The following is a 27,953-nucleotide window of genomic DNA, read 5'->3' as shown; positions in this document are numbered from 1 at the left end:
GAAATTGTTTTGCTTACTGCTGCACATGCTGATAGTGACAGCTTTTCTCTCTTGAATCAAGACTATTTTAGTGCCTGTCTTCCTGTGCAGGCTAGGACAGATATGCCAAAGGGTGTTTGAAATATCAGCTTGTGTTTTTATTGCAGGGCGTCACCCAAAGTGCATAACTCTTGTTTTCTACAAAGCGAAACTTACAGTGCTCAAGACAAGGGAAGGGCAATTTATTTGACAGCCATGTGATTTGGGTGGGACTGAAAAAATGTAATTTCTTGATTTCACAGCTCTTATTCCACAGCTCTCACTCTTCATTTAAACACAGTGATACAGTGTTGCTTATTTTTTGAGGTGAGTTAACATTAATTACTCATGTATTTAGACAGATTCCAAAGGGTGTTTGAATTGAACACTGGTAAAAGCATGTGTTCATCTTTTCTACTTTTATCTCTGATAGCTTTGTGCTGTACATAAGGCACAAAGAAATGTGATCTGATTGTGTTTTTATTGCATGGCATCACCCAAAGTCTTGTTTGCTTGATCGCTGACACACCAGAGCTGTGTTGAATACTCACACTAACCGTACTATGTGTGACGTGAATTGAGTATATAGTATGCCTATTGGTCATTGTATGGATATAATTAGTATGCCAAAAGTTCCCGGATGTCGTACTAAATTCACAAAATATGAAGCAAAGTACACTATTTCCAAAGATGTTCTATCAGTGCTATTTCTGTACTTTAGGGCCATAATGCAATTCTTCAGGAAATGGGCGTGGCTTCACATCGTTTTCAGATTTGAAAATGGCGGAAAATATGCAGCCGAAGTACGAGTGCGGATACAAATGCATTGCTTTAACTAATTATGAGAAATGTTGAGTAATGTAAAAAAGTTATTACTTTTCAAATAAGTTACCTTACACGTTATGTTGGCTGATAATTTGTTAGCTATGCTGTCCTCACGAACCACATAACATATCATTACATCAGTATGTACCGGTATGTTAGCTAGCTACCTGTAAACTCACCCCATTCCGTACAAATGTGCGCAACCGCAACATTCAAACGAGGCTACAAAGAAAACTAATGGAACTGTAGCGACTGTGTTGACTTCAAAATCTGGGGTGTGAACTAGGTTTCTATTCAAGCGTTGATCGACATGGTAATGGCTCTATAGTATTGGAGAAAAGTTGAAAAAACGGACCCTCCGTTACATCATGTCATGTCGTAACGTACAGCACGCATAAAGCAACTATTTCTGTCTTACAATCTCTCTCCACCAGGTGTAGCACTTCTCTCATCGTTTAAAACAAGAAATGGACAGTGACGGGGGAAGGGGGATACCTAGTCATTTTTTGCGTCATCATTGCATGCATCATCATTCTCAAAGCCGCTGTTGACTTCTAAGATCACTTTAGCACCGCCCTAAAAACCCGATTCAAATTCGACACAAACCTTCAAATAGGTATGTCATGACACATTATATAAACTCTTTATAGTGTTTTATTTACATTTTAGAGGCGATAAGGTGATAAGTTGGACAGATCGAGTGAAAAAAAGCAATTTTCCCACACATCTCTCCATCTCACTATCATGCATTATTTTGGCTTCCCCACCCACCATTTTTTAAAAGACCCGACGGGGCTCATTGCCTTCTTGAATTATGCCGAAACGGGCAGCATTTAGGTCATATAATTGATTGTGTTGGAAAGGGGAGAAATTGTGCTTTACAATGGTATTGACATTACAGTTGATCTGGAAGGATTACGTTTTTGGGGCCTTCTGGATGATAGCGGGGTGATCAGGCAGTGGCTCGGGTGGTGTAGGTGTCCTGGAGGGCAGGTAGGTTGCCCCCGGTGATGCGTTGTGCAGACCTCACTACCCTCTGGAGAGCCTTACGGTTGTGTGTGGAGCAGTTGCCGTACCAGGCGGTGATACAGCCCGACAGGATGCTCTCGATTGTGCATCTGTAAAAGTTTGAGTGTTTTTGGTGACAAGCCAAATTTCTTCAGCCTCCTGAGGTTGAACGCTGTCTGTGTGGGTGGACCATTTCAGTTTGTCCGTGATGTGTATGCCGAGGAACTTAAAGCAGTCCACCTTCTCCACTACTGTCCGGTCGATGTGGATAGGGGGGTGCTCCCTTTGCTGTTTCCTGAAGTCATCGATCATCTCCTTTGTTTTGTTGACGTTGAGTGTGAGGTTATTTTCCTGACACCACACTCCGAGGGCCCTCACCTCCTCCCTGTAGGCCGTCTCGTCGTTGTTGGTTATCAAGCCTACCACTGTAGTGTCGTCTGCCAACTTGATGATTGAGTTGGAGGCGTGCATGGCCACGCAGTCATGGGTGAACAGGGAGTACAGCAGAGGGCTGAGAACGCATCCTTGTGGGGCCCCAGTGTTGAGGATCAGCGGGGTGGAGATGTTGTTTTCAACCCTCACCACCTGGGTCCTGTACTATCTGATGGGCCGCCCCCAGTTGCACAGGGCAGGGTCAAGACCCAGGGTCTCGAGCTTAATGACGAGTTTGGAGGGTACTATGGTGTTAAATGCTGAGCTGTAATCGATGAACAGCATTCTTACATACATACATTTGAAGTCAGAAGTTTACATACACCTTAGCCAAATACATTTAAACTCAGTTTTTCACAATTCCTGACATTTAATCCTAGTAAAAATTCCCAGTCTTCAGTCAGTTAGGATCACCACTTTATTTTAAGAATGTGAAATGTCAGAATAATAGTAGAGAATTATTTATTTCAGCTTTTATTTCTTTCATCACATTCCCAGTGGGTCAGAAGTTTACATACTAATTGAGTGTATTTGGTAGCATTGCCTTTAAATTGTTTAACTTGGGTCAAACATTTCGGGTAGCCTTCCACAAGCTTCCCACAATAAGTTGGGTGAATTTTGGCCCATTCCTCCTGACAGAGCTGGTGTAACTGAGTCAGGTTTGTAGGCCTCCTTAATCGAACACGCTTTTTCAGTTCTGCCCACAAATTTTCTATGGTATCGAGGTCAGGGCTTTGTGATATCCACTCCAATACCTTGACTTTGTTGGCCTTAAGCCATTTTGCCACAACTTTGGAAGTATGCTTGGGGTCATTGTCCATTTGGAAGACCCATTTGCGACCAAGCTTTAACTTCCTGACTGATGTCTTGATGTTGTTTCAATATATCCACATAATTTTCTTTCTTCATGATGCCATCTATTTGTGAAGTGCACCAGTCCCTCATGCAGCAAAGCACCCCAGAACATGATGCTGCTACCCCGTTCTTCACGGTTGGGATGGTGTTCTTCGGCTTGCAAGCATCCTCCCTTTTTCAGCAGTTGTGGCTGCTTTGTGTGATGTATTGTTGTCTCTAGCTTCTTGCCTCTTGTGCTGTTGTCTGTGCCCAATAATGTTTGTACCATGTTTTGTCCTGCTACCATGTTGTGTTGCTACCATGTTGTTGTCGTGTTGTGTTGCTACCATGCTGTGTTGTCATGTGTTACTGCCTTGCTATGTTGTCTTAGGTCTCTCTTTATGTATTATTGTGTTGTCTCTCTTGTTGTGATGTGTGTTTTGTCCTATATTTATATTGTATTTTTTATTTGTTTTTAATCCCAGGCCCCCGTCCCCGCAGGAGACCTTTTGTCATTTAGTAGGCCGTCATTGTAAATAATAATTTGTTCTTAACTGACTTGCCGACTGTAGTTAAATAAAGGTAAAATAAAAGATATATATAAAAAATCCACAGATGACGCAATCTCTTTTGCACACTACCTTCTCCCACCTGGACAAAAGGAACACCTACGTGAGAATGCTATTCATTGACTACAGCTCAGCGTTCAACACCATTGTGCCCTCAAAGCTCATCACTAAGCTAAGGACCTTGGTACTAAACACCTCCCTCTGCAACTGGATCCTAGACTTCCTGACGGGCCGGCCCCAGGTGGTAAGAGTAGGTAACAACACATCTGCCACACTGATTCTCAACACAGGGGCCCCTCAGGGGTGCATGCTCAGTCCCCTTCTGTACTCTCTGTTCACCCATGACTGCATGGCCAAGCACTCCAACACCATCATTAAGTTTGCCGACGACACAACGGTGGTAGGCCTGATCACCACCAACGATGAGACAGCCTATAGAGAGGAGGTCAGAGACCTGGCAGTGTGGTGCCAGGATAACAAACTCTCTCTCAACGTGATCAAGACAAAGGAGATTATCGTGGACGACAGGAAAAGGAGGGCCGAACACGCCCCCATTCTAATCGACAGGGCTGTAGTGGAGCAGGTTGTCGTGAAGAGGTCACGACAATGCTTATTCCCCCTCAGAAGACTGAAAAGATTTGGCATGGGTCCTTAGATTCTCAAAAAGTTCTACAGCTGCACCATCGAGAGCATACTGACTGGTTTCATCACCGCATGGTATGGCAACTGCTCCGCCTCCGACCACAAGGCACTACAGAAGATAGTGCGTACGGCCCAGTACATCACTAGGGCCAAGCTTTTTGACATCCAGGACCTCTATATCAGGCGGTGTCAGAGGAAGGCCCTAAAAATTGCCAAGGACTCCAGCCTCCCTAGTCACAGACTGTTCTCTCTGCTATCGCATGGCAAGAGAGACTGGAGCGCCAAGTCTAGGTCCAAAAGGCTTCTTAACAGCTTCTACCCCCAAGCCATAAGACTCCTGAACAGCTAATCAAATGGTTACCCTACTGTAACTATTTGCATTGACCGTTCCCCCTCACCCCCATTTTTATGCTGCTGCTACTCTCGGTTTATTGTCTATGCATAGTTACTTTACCTACATGAACATATTACCTCAATTACCTCGACTAACCTGTGCCGGCGTATGTGACATTTGACGCATGTGACAAATAAAATTAGATTTGATTGATAAAGGGATGGTACCATAAGTACCATCCCTTTAGTCTATTCATGCTGTATACATTGTGTATTTTGCCCTTGCAAATAGTCCCCTTCTTAAGCTTAGCAGATAGATAAACTCTTTCCAGCTACTGTAGTATTAAATAATGCTTTATTACCACCAGTTCGTAGGTACAGCATTAGAAACAGAGTAAAACATAAATAGTAGAAAGATAACAACCATGTAGAGGTTCATACATGTTGTGAAATAGCACAGTTACAAATAGAAACTGGATGGACATCAGAAATAGAGGAAGGACTAAAAACAAACTAAATATAACTATTGGAAAATAGATTGTGTCTGTAAAATGTGTATAATATGTATAAACTGAAGGTAGAAGCCTACAGTTGAAGTCAGAAGTTTACATACAGTTAGGTTGGAGTCATTAAAACTCATTTTTCAACCACTCCACAAATGTATTTTCCCAAACATGGCAAGATCAATTAGCTACATAGAACAGATATCTCCAACCATGCAGATATTACGAAATTACGTAAATCCTCTACTTAAATGATCATCCATACAAAATAGCATCATGAATTGTAACGCTAACAAGGATTCTTTTTGGGGCAGTAGGTACCCTGTGGTTAGAGTGTTGGACTAGTAACCGAAAGGTTAGAAGATTGAATCCCAAACCGACAAGGTAAAAATCTGTCATTCTGCTGCTGAACAAGGCAGTTAACCCACTGTTCCTAGGCCGTCATTGAAAATAAGAACTGGTTCTTAACTGACTAGTTAAACTAGTTAAATAAAGGTATAATTTAAAAAAAATCTTCTTTTACAGGATATAGAAATTTAAGCAAAGAACAGACCTTATCAGTGAGCAATTGACCTTAAAATGAACTCAAACCAACTACAGGAGCCAGAACATTGTGATTTTGGCAAGGTTTATCAGACTTTTAGAAGAGTCAAGGATATGGTTATATGTGAAATGGGATAGAATACCACTCTTATAGGACAGGATTAAACTGGATGTTTCATGGGTGTAGTTAGGAAGTTAGTTGCTTCAAGTAGGAGACCCTCATGAGACCGTAAAACATGACTCAAACACATATCTGGAGACAAAAAGTAAACATTGTCGAGAGAAGATTAGTGAGCGGAAAGAGGAAGTGTAGAAAAATAATGACAGAAAGTTGCACACTTTAAATATGCTCCCAGCAATTAAATGGGTAAACCCATATGTTTACTCATTAACTTGTTGGAAGAATATAGAGTGTGAAACTTTCTTTCTGTATTTTTATTCAGTTGACTTTCTTTAATCAGGACCTCTTTAAAGATTGGGTATGGTCAGCTCATGTTCGTTATAGGAAAAGGGAAGTGGACATAATGTGTGTAAAGTTTGGTTATCAGTTGTAGGGGATAGCCTATACCCTTTTTTCTGTCCATGTGAAATGTTTAGTGCATTGTTACTCACTCACCCATTCTGTCTTTCTCTCTCCCTCTCCAGAACCAGCTACTTCTCACCATTCTTAGTTTGCTGCCATGACATCAAAAGAGGATGGTAAATGTGACATATTTGCTTTGGGATCAACTCAAAAATAATACTATTGATTTGTGCAAGTTGCAGACAACTGCTGTAGTTCACTTGCTGTATTTGTATATAATTGGTCTGCCATGTTTTGTAGTTCTAAAATAAAAAGGCATCCTAAAAGATGCACATTGTGAGGAATGATAACAAATGACATTAAGGTAGCAAGAATCATACTGCTAGAGAGCATTAATACTACACCATTGATATTACATGGACAAATACTACAGTATGATGACATTTTGATGTTGTGTGTGTTGAACCTGAATGCAGACAATACTTCCCAGCTTCCTACATGTTTAGTCTTGTCCATTTAGGGCACATACACCAAGTGGGATTGTCTAATATTGTCTTGATAACTTTAACTCTTTCTTCTCTAACCTGACTACCAGCTGCTGAGTTTGTGGATAGACACAGGGCTGAGCTCATCCAGAGGGTCCGCAAGGTGATGCCCATAGCAGATGATCTGCTCAGAAGGGGCATGATCAAATATGAAATGTTTGCTAATATTACAACTTCCAAGACCAACCAAGGCAAGATGAGAGAGGTGTACAAAGCATTGCAGTCAGGAGGGACACCACTTAAAGCAGCCTTCTACAGGATTCTGCTGAAAAATGAACGTGTTCTGGTCATCAATCTGGGTAAAGTCCTCTCTCTTCCTCTTCTTGGTGCAGTTTGTAGGACTACTGTAGAATATGACATTTTACACATTTATCATTTGTCACACTCTTCCCCATTCTGTGGATAAGAACATAGGCGACACTCTGATGTTCGTTTAATTTAGGTAAAGTAGAAATGTAACCCAGTCACAACTCAAAAGTGAAATCTGTAAGTCTCTGTAAGTGGTTGTCTTAACAGACAAGAGAGGCAGACCATAACTGACCATTATACTCTCAATGTTAATGTCATTAAGCAGCAGAATTTCATTACCACCCAATTTTACCAGAGTACAGCATCCTCAGCAAGGTAGAGATAAGCAGTTGGAGATCAGGGTTAGGGTTAACCCTACCTTAATCGAGCCAGCAAACTCAGTCATTTCTTTACTCCCTCTTACTCCCTCCTTTCCCAAGGTGGCTTAGCAGTTCAGACGTCTTTTTCTGTTCCGTATTGTCGTGTCCTGTATATATATATATTTACACCTTTCTTCGCATATCCTTTATTTATTTTATTATCCAAGAACTCAACTACAAAAGCTTTCCTGCAAAAGCTTTCCTGCAACCCGCTTCACCAATTACAAAAAAGTATTATTTACCTCAATCTGAAAATCCATCGTGGAAGCTAGCCAGGGGCTAATTCAGAAGCTAGCCTGAAAGCTAACCAGAAGCTACTCCGATAGCTAGCCAGAAGCTAATCTGTAGCTGCCCCGAAATTAGCCGGTTTTGCTGGCTAGCGTTGGTGTTTCAGCTGCCCACGTTTTGTGGTCATAAGCTATTCCTTTAGCTTGATAATCTGCCGGCACTTTTGTGCAACGCGACTCGGACCGGAGCATTCCGGGACTTTTTTTCTCTCAGTTTCTCCGGATTCCAGCCGCAGGCTCTGGACACTTGCACCTTGATCTCGCAGCTAGCTAGCTGCAAACCGTGTGACTATTGGCTTACGTCGACCCCGGAGCAAACTCAAATCATTCTGGAGCTAGCCAGCTGAGGAGTTCCATCAGCCATTCCTGGGTTCAAGTCACCTATCCGGACCCGTTTCTTTTGTTGTTGCTGCAGATACGGAGCCCCTCCGGGCCTTCACGACTGACTGCCGCGACTGACTGCCGACCTTATCTGCCCGAGGGATTTATCCAACTGGCACCTCCGTCCCGACGTTACCTGAACGCTCATCTTGGGGCCCGCTAATCGTTAGCTGTCTTATCGGCTGCTATCTGAATAAGTATATCGGACAACTATTATTATTATTATTATTTATTTTTTGTATTTTTTTCCTTGGGTCACTATATCTATTTTGCCAATTTGGATTGATCCCCTCTATCACACGGAACCCCACTACACGGAACCCCACTAACCTACCGACGGAAACGCACGAGGTATCTACAAACAGACCTCCATCCTATGCTGCTACCGATAGCCATATACCCGGCCAGCTGTCTGGATCGCCACGACCCCAACCAACCTCTACTCACTGGACCCTTATTGATCACTCGATTAAGCATGCCTCTCCTTAATGTAAATATGCCTTGTCCATTGCTGTTCTGGTTAGTGTTTATTGGCTTATTTCACTGTAGAGTTTCTAGCCCTGCTCACTATACCATATCCAACCTCTCAGTTCCACCACCCACATATGCGATGACATCACCTGGTTTCAATGATGTTTCTAGAGACAATATCTCTCTCATCATCACTCAATACCTAGGTTTACCTCCACTGTATTCACATCCTACCATACCTTTGTCTGTACATTATTCCTTTAAACTATTTTATCGCCCCCAGAAACCTCCTTTTACTCTCTGCTCTAGTAGCTCTAGGCGACCAATTCTCATAGCTTTTAGCCGTACCCTTATCCTACTCCTCCTCTGTTCCTCTGGTGATGTAGAGGTGAATCCAGGCCCTGCAGTACCTAGCTCCACTCCTATTCCCCAGGCGCTCTCTTTTGATGACTTCTGTAACCGTAATAGCCTTGGCTTCATGCATGTTAACATTAGAAGCCTCCTCCCTAAGTTTGTTTTGTTCACTGCTTTAGCACACTCTGCCAACCCGGATGTTTTAGCCGTGTCTGAATCCTGGCTTAGAAAGACCACCAAAAATTCAGACATTTTCATCCCCAATTACAAGATTTTCAGACAAGATAGAACGGCCAAAGGGGGCGGTGTTGCAATCTACTGCAAAGACTGCCTGCAGAGTTCTGTTATACTATCCAGGTCTGTTCCCAAACAATTTGAACTTCTACTTTTAAAAATCCACCTCTCTAAAAACAAGTCTCTCACCGTTGCCGCCTGCTATAGACCACCCTCTGCCCCCAGCTGTGCTCTGGACACTATATGTGAACTGATTGCCCCCCATCTATCTTCAGAGCTCGTGCTGCTAGGCAACCTAAATTTGAACATGCTCAACACCCCAGCCACCCTACAATCTAAGCTTGATGCCCTCAATCTCACACAAATTATCAATGAACCTACCAGGTACCACCCCAATTCCGTAAACACGGGTACCCTCATAGATATCATCCTAACAAACTTGCCCTCCAAATACACCTCTGCTGTTTTCAACCAAGATCTCAGCGATCACTGCCTCATTGCCTGCATCCGTAATGGGTCAGCGGTCAAACGACCTCCACTCATCACTGTCAAACGCTCCCTGAAACACTTCAGCGAGCAGGCCTTTCTAATCGACCTGGCCGGGGTATCCTGGAAGGATATTGATCTCATCCCGTCAGTAGAGGATGCCTGTTCATTTTTTAAAAATGCCTTCCTCACCATCTTGAATAAGCATGCCCCATTCAAGAAATTTAGAACCAGGAACAGATATAGCCCTTGGTTCTCTCCTGACCTGACTGCCCTTAACCAACAGAAAAACATCCTATGGCGTTCTGCATTAGCATCGAACAGCCCCCGTGATATGCAACTTTTCAGGGAAGCCAGACACCAATATACACAGGCAGTTAGAACAGCCAAGGCTAGCTTTTTCAAGCAGAAATTTGCTTCCTGCAACACAAATTCAAAAAAGTTCTGGGACACCGTAAAGTCCATGGAGAATAAGAACACCTCCTCCCAGCTTCCAACCGCTCTGAAGATAGGAAACACTGTCACCACCGACAAATCCACTATAATTGAGAATTTCAATAAGCATTTTTCTACGGCTGGCCATGCTTTCCACCTGGCTACCCCTACCCCGGACAACAGCACTGCCCTCCCCTCTGCTACTCGCCCAAGCCTTCCCCATTTCTCTTTCTCCCAAATACAGTCAGCTGATGTTCTAAATGAGCTGCAAAATCTGGACCCTTACAAATCAGCCGGGCTAGATAATCTGGACCCTTTCTTTCTAAAACTATCTGCTGAAATTGTTGCCACCCCTATTACTAGCCTCTTCAACCTCTCTTTCGTGTCGTCTGAGATCCCCAAAGATTGGAAAGCAGCTGCGGTTATCCCCCTCTTCAAAGGGGGGGACACTCTTGACCCTAACTGCTACAGACCTATATCTATCCTACCCTGCCTTTCTAAGGTCTTCGAAAGCCAAGTCAACAAACAGATTACCGACCATTTCGAATCCCACCACACCTTCTCCGCTATGCAATCTGGTTTCAGAGCTGGTCATGGGTGCACCTCAGCCACGCTCAAGGTCATAAACGATATCGTAACCGCCATCGATAGGAAACAATACTGTGCAGCCGTATTCATTGACCTGGCCAAGGCTTTTGACTCTGTCAATCACCACATCCTCATTGGCAGACTCGACAGCCTTGGTTTCTCTAATGATTGCCTCGCCTGGTTCACCAACTACTTCTCTGATCGAGTTCAGTGTGTCAAATCGGAGGGTCTGTTGTCCGGGCCTCTGGCAGTCTCTATGGGGGTGCCACAGGGTTCAATTCTTGGACCGACTCTCTTCTCTGTATACATCAACGATGTCGCTCTTGCTGCTGGTGATTCTCTGATCCACCTCTACGCAGACGACACTATTCTGTATACTTCTGGCCCTTCTTTTGACACTGTGTTAACAACCCTCCAGGCGAGCTTCAATGCCATACAACTCTCCTTCCGTGGCCTCCAACTGCTCTTAAATACAAGTAAAACCAAATGCATGCTCTTCAACCGATCGCTGCCTGCTCCTGCCCGCCTGTCCAACATCACTACTTTGGACGGCTCTGACTTAGAATATGTGGACAACTACAAATACCTAGGTGTCTGGTTAGACTGTAAACTCTCCTTCCAGACTCACATCAAACATCTCCAATCCAAAGTCAAATCTAGAATTGGCTTCCTATTCCGCAACAAAGCATCCTTTACTCATGCTGCCAAACATACCCTTGTAAAACTGACCATCCTACCAATCCTCGACTTCGGTGATGTAATTTACAAAATAGCCTCCAAAACCCTACTCAATAAATTGGATGCAGTCTATCACAGTGCCATCCGTTTTGTCACCAAAGCCCCATATACTACCCACCACTGCGACCTGTACACTCTCGTTGGCTGGCCCTCGCTTCATACTCGTCGCCAAACCCACTGGTTCCAGGTCATCTACAAGACCCTGCTAGGTAAAGTCCCCCCTTATCTCAGCTCGCTGGTCACCATAGCAGCACCTACCTGTAGCACGCACTCCAGCAGGTATATCTCTCTAGTCACCCCCAAAACCAATTCTTCCTTTGGACGCCTCTCCTTCCAGTTCTCTGCTGCCAATGACTGGAACGAACTACAAAAATCTCTGAAACTGGAAACACTTATCTCCCTCACTAGCTTTAAGCACCAGCTGTCAGAGCAGCTCATAGATTACTGCACCTGTACATAACCCATCTACAATTTAGCCCAAACAACTACCTCTTTACCTACTGTATTTATTTATTAATTTATTTTGCTCCTTTGCACCCCATTATTTCTGTCTCTACTTTGCACTTTCTTCCACTGCAAACCAACCATTCCAGTGTTTTTTTTAGTTTTTATTTTACTTGCTGTGTTGTATTCACTTCGCCTCCATGGCCGTTTTATATTTTTATTTATTTATACATATATTTGTTTGCCTTCACCTCCCTTATCTCACCTCACTTGCTCTCATTGTATATAGACTTATTTTTTTTCACTGTATTATTGACTATATGTTTGTCTTACTCCATGTGTAACTATGTGTTGTTGTATGTGTCGAACTGCTTTGCTTTATCTTGGCCAGGTCGCAATTGTAAATGAGAACGTGTTCTCAATTTGCCTACCTGGTTAAATAAAGGTTAAATAAATAAAAATAAAAAATAATAAATAGGACAACATAGTAACAGACAAGGCTTACTGGCCTATAACTAGAATTTCACATTTGTCCTGTCCTGAATGCAAACAAAACCTCCCAGCTTCCTACATGTTTAGTCTTGTCCATTTAGGGCACATACACGAAGTGTGATTGTCTGGTATTGTCTTGATAACTGTAACTCTTTATTTTCTAACCTGACTACCAGCTGCTGAGTTTGTGGATAGACACAGGGCTGAGCTCATCCAGAGGGTCTGCATGGTGATATCCATAGCAGATGATCTGCTCAGAAGGGGCATGATCTATCCTGAGGTGTACTCTAATATTCAAACTTTCAAGACCAGCCAGGACCAGATGAGAGAGTTGTACCAAGCCGTACAGTCAGGAGGGCCAGAAGTTAAATCAGCCTTCTACAGGATTCTGCTGAAACAGGAACCTCATCTGGTCATCAATCTGGGTAAAGTCCTTTCTCTTCCTCTTCTTGGTGCAGTTTGTAGGACTACTGTAGAATATTGCATTTTACACATTGTCACACTCTTCCCCATTCTGTGGATAAGAACATAGGCTACACTCTGCTGTTTGTTTTATTTAGGTATAGTAGAAATGTAACCCAGTCACAACTCAAAAGTGAAATCTGTAAGTCTCTGTAAGTGGTTGTCTTAACAGACAAGAGGCAGACCATAACTGACCATTATACTCTCAATGTTAATGTCATTAAGCAGCAGAATTTCATTACCACCCAATTTTACCAGAGTACAGCATCCTCAGCAAGGTAGAGATAAGCAGTTGGAGATCAGGGTTAGGGTTAACCCTACCCTAACGCTAACTTCATCATGCCAGAAGACTTACTAGGACAACATAGTAACAGACAAGGCTTACTGGCCTATGAATGGAATTTCAAATGTTCCTGTCCTCGGTGGAAGGCAATCAATGTATTGAAAGGTAATGCGTGCTTTGAAAGTGTCTGTTTTGTCAAACAAAAGAAGCTGTCTGATCATAACTGGTGCTTCAATTCTGAATGCATGCATTCTTCTCCATTTTACCCCATCAAAAGCACATTCCTTTCCTTACCTGCCATGTTCCCTCTAGGTGATTAATACTTAGTAAGAATACTCAGTAAGACAAATGTTCTTGTGTAATATTCTGTAGGTGATTAATACTTAGTAAGAATACTCAGTAAGACAAATGTTCTTGTGTAATATTCAGTAATACAGGGGTCTTCAAACTTTTCTTGCCCAGGGACCCACACCCAGGCAAATCGGTGACCCAGGAACCCCCCTTAGGTTTACAATTTTAATTTAGAAAATAAAGACAATGGCATGGACAAAATTATTAACAGCCAACAAATGCTTCTTGTAGCCATCAATGCGCTTGCTGCTCCTTTCTACTGCAATTTGGCCCACTCTTCAGAAGCAAACTGCTCTAATTCTTCAATGTTGGAGTGGTGGCCTCCACCAACTGCTGTTTTTAGATCTTGCCATGTGGATGTGATTCAGATCTGGACTCTTCACTGGCCCCTCCAGAACACTTCAGTGTTTCTTCTGGAACCATTCCAGGGTGATTTTGATGTGTGTTTGGGGTTGTTGTCTTGCTGTAAGACCCACAACATTCAACAGAGACACAGTGTTTTAGACACTGGGTTGAACAATGGGAAAGCTTGATAATCTGCTGATTTTATGATTTATTACACATGTTCAAGGCCCCCAGTACCAGAGGCAGCAAAGCAACCATACAGCATTAATGAACCTTCCCCATAATTGATTGTAGGGAAAGTGGTATTTTCTTAGGAATGCTTCATTTGGTTGTTGGTAACCAGAGGAAGGCTCCACTGCTGAAGGAGAAAGCCTGATTGAATTGCTCAAAAACCCACCTAAACAAGCCTGTATCCTGTGGAAAATGTTCTGTGTACCAATGAAATTAAATTAGAGCTCTTTGGCAATACAGATCAGCGCTGTTTACTGACAACCAAATGAAGCATTCAATGAAAACAACACCCAATCAAAGATGGAGGAGGTTTGATAATGCTGTGGGGTTGCTTTGCTGCCTCCGGTGCTGGGGGCATTGAACGTGTGCAATGCATCATGAAATCAGCAGATTATCAGGTGTTTTGGAGTCCAATGTTCAACCCAGTGTCCAAAAACACCTCTAAAACATACATCAAAAAGCACCCAGGATGGTTAGGAAGAGATGCTGGACTGTTCTGAAGTAGCCAACGAAGAGTCCAGATCTGTAAACTCATGGCAAGATCTGAAAACAGCAGTTGGTGGAGGGCAGGCACCCCTCAAACATTGAAGAATTAGAGCAGTTTGCTGCTGAAAAGTTGCCCAAATTGTCAGTAGAAAGGTGCAGAAAGCTCATTGATGGCTGCAAGAAGCACTTGTCTGCAGTTATATGGGCCAAGCTCCAGGATTTAGTTTATATTATTTTAACATCCCCACATTATAATTGGAAGAGGAAGTGTAAACTCTAACATAGCCTATTAGATAGAAAGGTAACTCCAAACACATTTTCTCAAGTAGCAACTGTTTAGCTGGTTAAACAAAGGTTAGCCATGTGTTGGCAATAATGAATGTCCAAGTCAAAAAAGATACTCGTGGGTGCTTTTTCAAACCCTATGTCAGATGCTTTGTTGAATATTAGGAGTTGAGAACTAAAGTTGACATGATAAGAAATAACATATTCACCTCTTTTATATTGTAGTCATGCAATGTACATTTAGTTTATTATGTTATTACTAGCAATATAGATTTTTTTTAAATCCACTTTATTTAAAAATATATTTGTGAACTACCTGCAGTACATGCGTGGACACCTAGGGGGTTGCAGACCCCAGTTTGAAGACCCCATGTAATATATAGACACGCCCTTTATAATGTAGTAATTCAATGGGACATATTAGATTATTAATTCGTTGTGACTCTCTCTCTCTCTCCTGTCTCTCTCTCTCTCTCCTCTCTTCTCTCTCTCCTCTCTTCTCTCTCTTCTCTCTTCTCTCCTCTCTCCTCTCTCCTCTCTCTCTCTAGAGGACGCTGTTGGAGATCGAGAAGATGGTTTGAACATTGGAGAATCTTCTTCAGGGAGCATTGCATTGGAAGGTAATGACGTTATGGAGACATCTTCAGCCAGGTCTTGTATTTTATAAACACACACAGCCTGCTAGTGTTTTATATCTATAAAATATATTTTATACAGTATATCTACCATTGTGCTGGTATGATAGTTCTCAATGACATGATGTTGTGCATTATATACAGTCAGGTCCATCATTATTATCACCCTTGATATGTATGATGTTATGCTATTTTAGGTCCTGCATTACCTCCTGCCTCCAATATATTGCCTGGGACTGGAAGAAAACCTGCTGAACTTGGTGAGTTATCAACCATTTTGACAAGTTTGTTAAAACCTAAAGATCCAATTTGGTTCCCAATTTACATGAGCATGTATGCAACATAAATCCAATCATTTCAATACTCCTTACAGATTATGTTAAAGGAAAGACAGCAATAGGTGCAATGCTCCCAAGTATGCTAATACAATGTGTAATTGTAGCTAGAGAACTTTCTGCAATGTGGGAAATGTACAACTTGTAGTGTATTTGAGGTTTAAAAAGGCTTCTGAAGTTTGTAAATTCCACTTAGAAATGTCAGTCTTGATTGTCCTGACAAATCTATCAACCCCTACACAAATGTCTATTAATTATATTCCATATAATAATTTACATTTCCTGTTGCTGCATGATTATTTTCCTGCTGTAGCAAACTTGCTCAAATTTAAATCCTACATACAGTATGTATAATTCTCATAAGCCTTTGATTTAACAGATAAGGTTCTATGTCTTGACAATAAAAGTACAGTAGGGTGGTATTTTCTGTCTGAACACAGCATTTTAATTTTGATACAGCATCAGATGAGGAATCGGTTGGAAAGATCACATACTACACCAAAAACCATCTTGGAAAAGGTGCCGATGGAATTGTGTTCAGGTAAACTAGCTTAAACGTTATTGTGGAAATGTGTTTGTAACCCTAATCCTCTCTTTGCTCTTTGTAGAAAAAAATGTCTTTACGATCGGTTCATTGACTAGATGTTTATCTTTCTCTACCTCTATCCTCCAGAGGTTACTTCCTTTGTGATGATGCCAACAAGCGTCCTGCGGCAGTGAAGAGAATTGAACTTGCAAAACAAAGCAGTGCTGATCGAGAGGTCGCTTTGCTTCTTCAATTGGACGACAATCCCCATGTCGTCCGGTACTTCTGCACTGAGAAGGACGGGCAATTCCTATACATTGCCATCGAGCGGTGTGCCGCCTCTTTAGATAAGGTCTAATTCAATGACTCACTATTTTATTCTCTGACTCATCCAAGGGGATCAAACTTGATCATATAACAGTCTCACATCATGATTATCTGTGTTAGAATATATACTGAACAAAAATATAAACGCAACAAACAACAATTTCAAAGATCTTACTGAGTTACAGTTCATATAAGAAAATCAGTTAATTGACATAAATTCATTAGACTCTAATCTATGGATTTCACGGCTGGGTTACAGATATGCATCTGTTAGTCAAAGATACCTTAAAAAGGGTAGGGGTGTGGTTCAGAAAACCAGTCAGTATCTGGAGTGACCACCATTTGCCTCATGCACTGCAACACAAGCTGTGGATTGTGGGGTGTGGAATGTTGTACCACTCCTCTTCAATGGCTGTGCGAAGTTGCTGGACACTCCCTCAAAAGTTGAGACATCTGTGGCATTGTGTTGTGTAACAAAACTGCACTTTTTAGAGTGGCCTTTTATTGTCCCCAGCACAAGGTGGATCTGTGTAATGATCATGCTGTTTAATCATCTTCTTGATATGCCACACCTGTCAGTTGGATGGATTATCTTGGCAAAGGATAAATGATCACCAATGAATGTATACAAATTTGTGCACAAAATTTGAGAGAAATACGACTTTTGTGTGTAAGGAACATTTCTGTTTTTTATTTATTTCAGCTCATGGAACATAGGCCCAACACTTTACATGTTGCGTTTATATTTTTGTTCAGTGTACATTCCAAGGTTAGAATGCTTGGGGTTCATCAGCCCACTAATACATGGGTGTCTCTTCCAGTGTTTTACTAAAGAAAAACCTTTTGACCTTCGTGGACTGAAACCAGTGATGTTGCTGCAGCAGACCATGATAGGACTGGAACACCTGCACTCTCACAACATAGGTTCTAATTACATTTTTTACATTTGTAATTTAACCTTTATTTAACTAGGCAAGCCAGTTAAGAAAGCACTTGGCCAAACCCTAACCCGGACGACCCTGGGCCAAGTGTGCGCCGCCCTATGGGACTCCCAATCACGGCCGGTTTATGATACAGCCTGGAATCAAACCAGGGTCTGTAGTGACACCCATAGCACTGAGATGCAGTGCCTTAGACCGCTGCACCCCTCAGGAGCCCAGTATATGCTGTAGACTGTAGATAATCTTAGTGAAGTTACAGTATTGATGACTTTTCCTTATATTATCATTGATCAGATCTATGATCTTCCCTCAACTCCAGTAGACTGATTCATCCTGATCTTTTCTCCACAGTCCACCGTGATGTGAAGCCCCACAACATCCTGTTGAAAGACCACTCTGACTCAGTCACGGTCAAGATCTCAGACTTTGGGATGAGTAAGCAGTTGGCGGACGGCAGACAAAGCTACAGCATGAGGTCGGGAGCCCTTGGCACCATGGGCTGGAATGCCCCAGAGGTCCTGGATGACAGCAGGAAAGTAAACCCTGTGAGTGGCTCCTGATCTTTACACTGGACCAGAGAACTGTTCAAGTCATTACAGATTCAGAGATAATCCAGAAAGAAATGTGATGAAATAGGCTAATTGGGATTTCCTTACAGGAGTAAAACAGGATTGATCCATTGCTCAAAGGAACAGTTCACCCTAAAATCAAAGTTGATCTGTTGTGGAGATCAAGCTACAGTATATTATACATACATAAGAAAGATAGGCACCATCTACACAACCATGGTGTGGGATGTGGACTATGCTCGACATTAGACCACTTTTGGGGATAAAAGATTAACCACTTTCCATCCACAGGTTTATGCCAGTAAAGTCATATTATATTTTTAAAAATGTGATGGAACCAGGAAGTTTAGGTACAATTTTATGAATCCAATAGATAATTTGTTCGTTCGACATGGTGGGATCTTTTTGTGTCTGTAAAATTAATTATGCGAGAAATGGCAGTAGAAACGGCTTCATACGCAAATATTGATGTAATAACCATCATACTGACGTAAACTTGGAGTCACGCGATGATATGTTGTGTGGTCCTCCCACTACAACTTCAGAAACCAAGCCGTTTATTCAGCTACAGATGAAATAAATTAAGATGAACTTCACAGGAGGGTGATTTATATTTATTTTTTTACCTTTATTTAACCAGGCAAGTCAGTAAAGACACATTCTTATTTACAATGACGGCCTAGGAACAGTGGGTTAACTGCCTTGTTTAAGGGCAGAACGACAGATTTTTACCTTGTCAGCTCGGGGATTTGTTCAAAGGCAGAATGACAGATTTTCCCTTGTCAGCTCGGGAATTCGATCTAGCAACCTTTCGGTTACTTGCCCAACGCTCTAACCACTAGGCTGCCTGCTGCCCCCAAAAAGTGAAAGTGCACGGTGATGAGCTTGATGCTCCTTTCCAATAAACATCGAGGGTCTTATTCTGGTGACATGATGATCGATGCTTGACTGCCATTTGACAAAAAATATTCTCACTCTTAGCCATCATCATCTCATCATGTAGACTAGCCTACCCACACTGTATCTGCTAGCTGTTGGCTAGAGAGCAAGTGCCAAGACCAGAGTAGGCACATTTCTGTTGAATTAAACAGTTTTTGTGACAAAACTATCAGTAGAATTGAAAATGCAATGGAAACACTTTTGAGTTTTATTCAGGACATGAAAAAAATAATGACATTTTGTCTACTTCATGACGCACTGATCGTTATCCTTAACAAGTCCGTTTGGTGGAAACACTACAGGCGGGAAAATGCAAATTTTTTCTTTATGTAGATTTTAGAATATGCGCATGAAAATCTGTTGCCAATTGGATGGAAACCTAACTATAGTCTGACAAATTTGTGAACTATTATTTTAGGTTGCCTGTAGATTAGAACTAGTAGTGATTGTGGTACTGTTCTGAAACAACTATTATTAAAGACACTCCTTTCCTCTACAGACCAGTGCTGTGGACATCTTCTCTGCCGGCTGTGTGTTTTACTATGTGTTGACAGGAGGAGAACATCCATTTGGAAAACCCAATAGGCGGGCTGGTAACATCGAGGATGGCAAATACAACCTTGACGGATTACAGAAAGAAAAACATGGTTAGTGTACAACTGAAAGGTTGTTTCTGAAATGATCATCAGAGTACTTCTTAATTTAACATTGTTGAAGGACTATGAAAATGGAAAAAAGGATTAGCATACGGATTAATAAAATAACAAAAATAAATGGGAAAATGGGAGCGGAGAAATGACTAGAGACAGTGTTGTTTAACTCACTGACCATGATCCAGTAGTTATTCTTACCTTTGTTCAGTAGAAAAGTCTCCAAAGTTTAAAGGTTGACCCATAGACCGGAAACTCTTCATGGACACACAGCTGGGTACAGGGAAGGCTGGTCTCTCCTGCTTGATTGGGCTTCAACACAACAGAGACAAACATTACATCTCTCATCTACTCTGAGCTCAGAGGGGGAATGAGTTTCATTCCAAAACGCTACATATCCATTTTCAGAAATGTTCGTGAATTTTATTGTTTTTATTGTATCCAACCAAGCATAGGCATCACAAAAGTCAGAAATAGCGATACAAATGAATCACTTTCCTTTGAAGATCTTCATCTGGTTGCAATCACAAGGGTCCCAGCTACATCACAAATTGTTGATTTGTTTGATAAAGTCCTTCTTTATATCCCCAAAAACTCAGTTTGGCTGGCGCGCTTCATTCAATAATCCACCGGTTTCCCTCCTTCAAAATGCATACAAAATGAATCCTAAATGTTACCAATAAACTTCTCCAAACAAGTCAAACAACATTTATAATCAAACCTCAGGTACCCTAATACGTAAATAAACGATAACATTTAAGACGGAGAATAGTTATTGTCATTACCAGAGATAAACAACAAAGTACGCGCATTCACAAGAACGTGTAAAAAACACTACAGCCAAAATGGGAGCCACTTAGAAAAACTACAAATTCCAGCTAATTTTTCCAAAAACAAGCCTGAAACTCTTTCTAAAGACTGTTGACATCTAGTGGAAGCCCTAGGAACTGCAATCTGGGAGGTATTCCTTTCACATTTTGGGGCGGCAGGGTAGCCTAGTGGTTAGAGCGTTGGACTAGTAACCGAAAGGTTGCAAGTTCAAATCCCCAAGCTGACAAGGTACAAATCTGTCGTTCTGCCCCTGAACAGGCAGTTAACCCACTGTTCCTAGGCCGTCATTGAAAATAAGAATTTGTTCTTAACTGACTTGCCTAGTTAAATAAAGGTAAAAAAAAAAAAAAAAAAAACATAAAAAATGACAGCCATTGAAATCAATGGTAGGGTGAAAAAAATAAAATTCTGAATCGATTGTCCTCGGGTTTTCGCCTGCCATATCAGTTCTGTTATACTCACATACATTACTTTAACAGTTTTGGAAACTTTAGAATGTTTCTATCCAATACTGCCATACATATGCATATCCTAGCTTCTGGGCCTGAGTAACAGGCAGTTTACTTTGGGCACCTCAGTCATCCAAACTTCCGAATACTGCCCCCTAGCCTTAAGAAGTTTTTTTGAATTTCACGCTCTCCCTTTTCAGCGGATGTTGTCGAGGGGTTCCGCTAGTGGAACAGGGAGGCAGGGAGACAGGTTCCGCTAGCGGAGCCTTAAGAAGTTTTTAACAGGGCAAATTAAAGGTAAACATACTTTATCAATCATATGTCATCCATGATGCTATTTAGGCCTATACACCAAGTCATCAACAGCTATTGTTTAAATTCAGCCCAGGATTCAACTAAAAATAGACAATACATATAGGCCTAGGGTTTCAAACTTTGGTTAATTTCAAATTTAATCTACAAATTAATAATGAAATCAAACTTTATTTAAAGTGGCAAAATGTAACTTTTTGGGCGACCCGACCAAATTCACATAGAAATGTGAGTTATAAATCTATCATTCTACTTGAAAGCAAGTCTAAGAAACAGTAGATCTGTTCTATGAGCTCTATTTCTATACTTCCTGTTATTAAGTTTTGTTTTTGCGTCTTCTACTTTGGATTTGTAAACCAGTTTCAAACAGCTGAAACAACAATATTTTTGGCTATGGTAATTATACTTCACAGCAGTTTAGATGGTACAATGATTCTCTACACCCCTCAAACTGAACTCTGGACCTCGAAGCTAGTACCACTATGTATTGTCATTGTAATCAAGTTCTGATTTAGACCTGGGACACCAGATGGGTGCCATTATTTATCAGGTAGAACAGAAAACCAGCAGGCTCTGGACTTCGTAGGGAAAGAGTTGAATACCCCTGCTCTACACTATACTAGCTTATTTTGTAACATAAACTGAAAGTAGGCAGACTATTCGAGTTTTAACAACCAGGAAATGACGGAGCGATTTCTGCATAGTGCACCTTTAAAGTGCATTTAAAGGTTGATCTGATTTGATTTTGTCCTATTTCTGTAACTTAGATTTTTGGAGACCCGCATCCAACATCTAAATTATTAATTTGTAGACAAACTGTAATTAAAGCCAGTCTAAGCCAGACTAAGTCAGTGGCACAGATGGAACTATCTAAGCAGAAGATAATCTCCTTCAAATGAAGAGCTTATTTCCAAAACGCTACAACCACCAATTTTTCACATTTGTGTTTTTTCTTCACAAATGATTGCTTATGGGTACCTTCATGTGTGTGTAAAATGTTACTGTTTTTATTCATAGATTTGTATGATGTGTATGAAAATGTTTATTTATTTTTTGCTAAACTATACAGTGGGGCAAAAAAGTATTTAGTCAGCCACCAATTGTGCAAGTTCTCCCACTTAAAAAGATGAGAGAGGCCTGTAATTTTCATCATAGGTACACTTCAACTATGACAGACAAAATGAGAAAAAAAATCCAGAAAATCACATTGTAGGATTTTTTATGAATTTATTTGCAAATTATGGTGGAAAATAAGTATTTGGTCACCTACAAACAAGCAAGATTTCTGGCTCTCACAGAACTGTAACTTCTTCTTTAAGAGGCTCCTCTGTCCTCCACTCGTTACCTGTATTAATGGCACCTGTTTGAACTTGTTATCAGTATAAAAGACACCTGTCCACAACCTCAAACAGTCACACTACAAACTCCACTATGGCCAAGACCAAAGAGCTGTCAAAGGACACCAGAAACAAAATTGTAGACCTGCACCAGGCTGGGAAGACTGAATCTGCAATAGGTAAGCAGCTTGGTTTGAAGAAATCAACTGTGGTAGCAATTATTAGGAAATGGAAGACATACAAGACCACTGATAATCTCCCTCGATCTGGGGCTCCACGCAAGATCTCACCCCGTGGGGTCAAAATGATCACAAGAACGGTGAGCAAAAATCCTAGAACCACACGGGGGGACCTAGTGAATGACCTGCAGAGAGCTGGGACCAAAGTAACAAAGCCTACCATCAGCAAGGGCATTGAAGGTGAAACGTGGCTGGGTCTTTCAGCATGACAATGATCCCAAACACACCGCCCGGGCAACGAAGGAGTGGCTTCGTAAGAAGCATTTCAAGGTCCTGGAGTGGCCTAGCCAGTCTCCAGATCTCAGCCCCATAGAAAATCTTTGGAGGGAGTTGAAAGTCCGTGTTGCCCAGCAACAGCCCCAAAACATCACTGCAGAGGAGATCTGCATGGAGGAATGGGCCAAAATACCAGCAACAGTGTGTGAAAACCTTGTGAAGACTTACAGAAAACGTTTGACCTCTGTCATTGCCAACAAAGGGTATATAACAAAGTATTGAGAAACTTTTGTTATTGACCAAATACTTATTTTCCACCATAATTTGCAAATAAATTCATAAAAATTCCTACAATGTGATTTTCTGGATTTTTTTTTCTCATTTTGTCTGTCATAGTTGAAGTATACCTATGATGAAAATTACAGGCCTCTCTCATCTTTTTAAGTGGGAGAACTTGCACAATTGGTGGCTGACTAAATACTTTTTTGCCCCACTGTATATGTCCGTTATTTAGCTGAAATGGATATTTGACTGTGATTTGTGGTTGTTTCACCTAGTTATTTTAAGATGAATGCACTAAGTAAGTCATTCTGGATAGGAGCATCTGCTAAATGACTAAAATGTTAATGTAAATGTGTGACATACAGACAAAAAAAAGTTTTAAAATTGATGTCACAAAGTATCATTTGTACATTTCTTTATTAAACAATTAGTTATTTGTTACATTTGCATGTGTAAAAACCTAGCAGTACAAATTATTTATCTTTGAGTGAGATAGATATATAGCATTTAGCAAAAAAACTCAAATGACACCATCAAGTGATAGATTTTAAACAAACACTTGTCTGTCATTGAACAACCCCATGCCATGATTAGATTGTGAAAAAACACACCAATCTATTTAATCATTTCTTTAAACAATAAAAGCTAATTTACCAACATTTCTGAAAATGGATATATGGTGTTTTAGAATGAAACCCTTCAAATGTTGATATTTGGTTGTGTTGACAACCAAACACAAATTCATTATAACTTTCGCGATACAGTAAATAGCCTATTAACTCGTCGACCAGTTAATAAATGATATGTTGGATTCACGTCTCTAACTCAACCAAAAATAAAAGGATGAAGGATTAAGCCAGTGGCTCAGATGGAACTATCCAAACAGTAGATACAGTACATCTCATTTACATGTTTGTCAACCAAACACAATTCAAAATTACTTTTGTAATATAGCCTTAACTTTAGGCTATCTTACAAACTATTGTAACAGTATTTATTCAACCTTAAAATAAGTAACACATCCATGGCCACATTTTGATGTAACTGTAACAATAAATATCTTCCTATGTAATCTGAAGCACACTAATAACACATCCCATTTGAATTTTGTTGTGCTTTTAAATGTTTGAAAGTGCAGTGATAACACATTTAGGTAACAACAAACCAAAAATTGACATTATTGTTCCATTGTAATTTGGTTGTGCTTTTACAGTAGATGGTTCAAAGCTTAGTGATAATGTAACAGTATAACTTTAGACCGTCCCCTCGCCCCGACACGGGCGCGAACCAGGGACCCTGGTTCGCACACATCAACAACTGACACACATGCCAGTTGACACACAACTGGCACACATCAACAACTGACACCCACGAAGCGTAATTACCCATCGCTCCACAAAAGCCACGGCCCTTGCAGAGCAAGGGGAACCCCTACTTCAAGTCTCAGAGCAAGTGACGTCACCGACTGAAAGGCTGCTAGCGCGCACTACCGCTACCTAGCTAGCCATTTCACATCGGTTACAATAACAACAAACTTTCAACAACTGTTGGCTGTCTTTTTAGTGGGTGAATATACTGTAGGTTATATTCTCATTGATCAAAATCTCCACCAAATATTACCCAGTTGTCCACTTTGAAATGACGCTGTGTGGGTACTTTCATCACCAAATTTTTGAATGAACAAAGTGCCTTGGCCTTGAACCTGCCCATGGTTACTGTGTCTGTGTGTGTGTTTGGTCTTGTCTTTCCCAGAGGACATCGTGGCCACAGACCTGATAGAACAGATGCTGAATATGGAGCCCCAGAGGAGGCCTTCTGCTGAGAGCGTGCTCAAACACCCCTTCTTCTGGAGCCTGAAGAAACAGCTGCAGTTCTTCCAGGTCACAATCAAGTATAATCAATGCATAGTTAGTGTCAGTTAGCTAGATTACAATATCATTTAATTATAGTAGGGACAAATGTAACTGCAACAACAGAAACAATGGGTATTCTATCAATAGAATATATAGCAATAGTGGAGTCCATTGAGCATACAGCAAGAGGGTGGTAAATGAGATGTTTGATTAAAGTACTGTCTTCCCCTGTAGGACGTGAGTGACAGAATTGTAATGGAGACATCGGATGGTCCAATCATACAGCAGCTGGAGTCAAGGGGACAGGAAGTGGTGAAGAATAACTGGATGGAACAAATCACAGCAGTTCTGCGGAAAGGTTAGTGACTGGTCTGAGATCAGCGTTTGAACAGCGACACTTTACAGCCTGTAAAGCCATTTTCTATTACAGTATATTTCTAGTAGCATTAACATCCAGATCAGAGGTGTCATGAATGACAGGACTACATTTGCAAGATGAGTTTATTACTGGACCAGACAACAGCCACATCTCTTTTTTGTTGTATTATATTACACTAATGACAAACTTTCTTGATATCATAATTCTGTATCTTAATAGAATTGTTGTTGTTTGTTTACTGGCTGTGTTTCCTCCTTCTGCAGATCTAGAAATACGTAAAGGAGCATATGAAGAGGGCTCTGTTAAAAGTCTTCTACGTGCCATAAGAAACAAGGTGCGTTCTGTCCAAATGCAATTGCCACACTATATTAAAATACACAAATGAAGCATAATAATAACGTGTTGGTATATTTGCAAAACATTATTTAATTAGTCAAAAACATGACCACCTACTACCCCCATAAACCTGTTAAATGTAGTATTTATGTAAATCTGATACAAGAAACTAAATGTGTGTAAATGACATTTTATAAGCAACATGTTGTTTCTCATAGAAACACCATTACCACGATTCTCCTAAGGAGGTCCAGGAGACTCTGGGCTCCATCCCTGATGACTTTGTCTCCTACTTCACCTCCCGCTTCCCCCACCTGCTGCTGCACACCTACCTCGCCATGCGTTCCTTTGCTGAGGAGCGGACTTTCCAAGATTACTACCTCAAGTTCAACACGAGACTTAGACGGCAGAAGAGAACACACCCAGAGCCTGACGTGACGACAACCAAGCCAACAACTAAAAAAATGTGACCATAGTGTGACGTCAGGCGCTCCGCTGAGAAGTACACCATCCCACACCAGCAAACCTCCAATCTCTGTCAGTACACTGTATTGTCAAGGTTCTTTTTACTGTTTACATGAACAATATTGGTTTGTCTGAAGAAGAAGCAATCACTTTCACTTGTATGCAGATGACATTGTTGTGTATGCTATTTCCCCAATGGCTGATCAGGTTCTGTCAGAGCTTTAATCTGCCTTTATTGCCTTGCAGAAAGCCTTTATTAACTGAAATTGGTTCTTAATGCAGGTTAAACCAAGTATATAATATATTCCAAATCACATAAAAATGTATCTGATGATTTATGCATAAGTACATTGGATGGTGCCCTCATTGATTATGTGCCCAACTAATAAATATCTAGGCATCTGGATTGATGATAGGCTGTCCTTCAAAAATAACGTTGATGAGTTCGTTAAAGGTGCAATATGCAGAAATCACTATGCCATTTCCTGGTTTCTAAAATTGCAATAGTTTGCCTAATTTCAGTTTATGTAACAAAACAAGTAATATACTGTATAGTGTAGAGAATCATTGTACCATCTAAACTGTGGTGAAATATCTTTTCAATAGCAAGAATATTGTATCTCCAGGTGTTTGAAGCTGGTGTACAAAACTGAAAGTAAAAGACGCAAAAACAAAACTAAAGAACGGGAAACATAGAAATAGTGCACATAGAACATCTACAGCTTGTTAGACTTGCTTTCAATGGGAATGACAGATCGATAACTCACATTTCTATGTGAATTTGGTCAGGTCATCCAAAAAGTTACATATTGCAGCTTTAAAACGTGAAGGTAGTCAGAAATGTGTATGATTACCTTGTATTCTTTGTTTATTGAAGAGGGTTATGTTCATTTCCTGGTCTGAGAATTGATGGGCAAGCAGTGGTGCGTTCGAGTACGTAGTTATTGAATGGGACGGGTAATGCGGTAGTAGCCTATCCCGGGAGATGTACATGTTTATATCCCAGGTTGTATTGATGCTTAAAGCAGGTGAAGCCCCTTTATTGATATGTGTGCATGTATACTGTATATTCAAGTATGTTTATGATCTGAAGACATTTATATTATAATTCATGTCTTTTGAATGTTGATTGATCAGTGTGTGAAATGCCTTGTTTTTATTGGTTCAATGCATTATGGGTAGGGGTATAAGAACCCTGTATACTCATGGTTTTAGAGACAGACAGGGTAAGGTCTATTTATTTGATTGTGTAAATAATTGTACAGTTTGCCGGCTCTTTATCCTCACTTTGCAAATAAAAGCCTCACTCTGGGCAGGAAAAATCAGTTCTGAATTCTTGCCTCCTCACTGTAGATCATCAAAGGTAAGGGAATATTTATATTGTAATTTCTGATTTATGTTGACTCCAACATAGCGGATACATTTATTTATTTTCTGAGCGCCGTCTCAGATTATTGCATGGTTTTCTTTTTCCGTAAAGTTTTTTTGAAATCTGACACAGCGGTTGCATTAAGAACAAGTGTATCTTTAATTCTA

At 40.9% G+C, this 27,953-nt stretch overlaps 1 protein-coding gene across 1 annotated transcript; it reads left to right on the top strand.

The window, feature by feature from the left end:
* Positions 1 to 210: 210 nt before the first annotated feature.
* Positions 211 to 27,742, top strand: LOC139573147 (serine/threonine-protein kinase/endoribonuclease IRE1-like). Its single transcript, XM_071396292.1, has 15 exons — positions 211 to 345; positions 6,353 to 6,406; positions 6,826 to 7,074; positions 12,530 to 12,778; positions 15,345 to 15,416; positions 15,629 to 15,691; positions 16,226 to 16,307; positions 16,440 to 16,644; positions 17,441 to 17,543; positions 17,912 to 18,105; positions 19,568 to 19,715; positions 25,137 to 25,264; positions 25,472 to 25,595; positions 25,880 to 25,950; positions 26,171 to 27,742. Exons 2-15 carry the CDS (start codon positions 6,388 to 6,390, stop codon positions 26,420 to 26,422), a joined length of 1,959 nt encoding a protein of 652 aa, XP_071252393.1. The 5' UTR covers positions 211 to 345; positions 6,353 to 6,387; the 3' UTR covers positions 26,423 to 27,742.
* The last annotated feature ends 211 nt before the right edge of the window (positions 27,743 to 27,953 follow it).

Source organism: Salvelinus alpinus, chromosome 1 (assembly GCF_045679555.1).
Source record: "Salvelinus alpinus chromosome 1, SLU_Salpinus.1, whole genome shotgun sequence".
NCBI lineage: Eukaryota > Metazoa > Chordata > Actinopteri > Salmoniformes > Salmonidae > Salvelinus > Salvelinus alpinus.
Note: the sequence above shows the minus strand (reverse complement) of the source record. Positions and strands in the feature narration are given on the sequence as shown.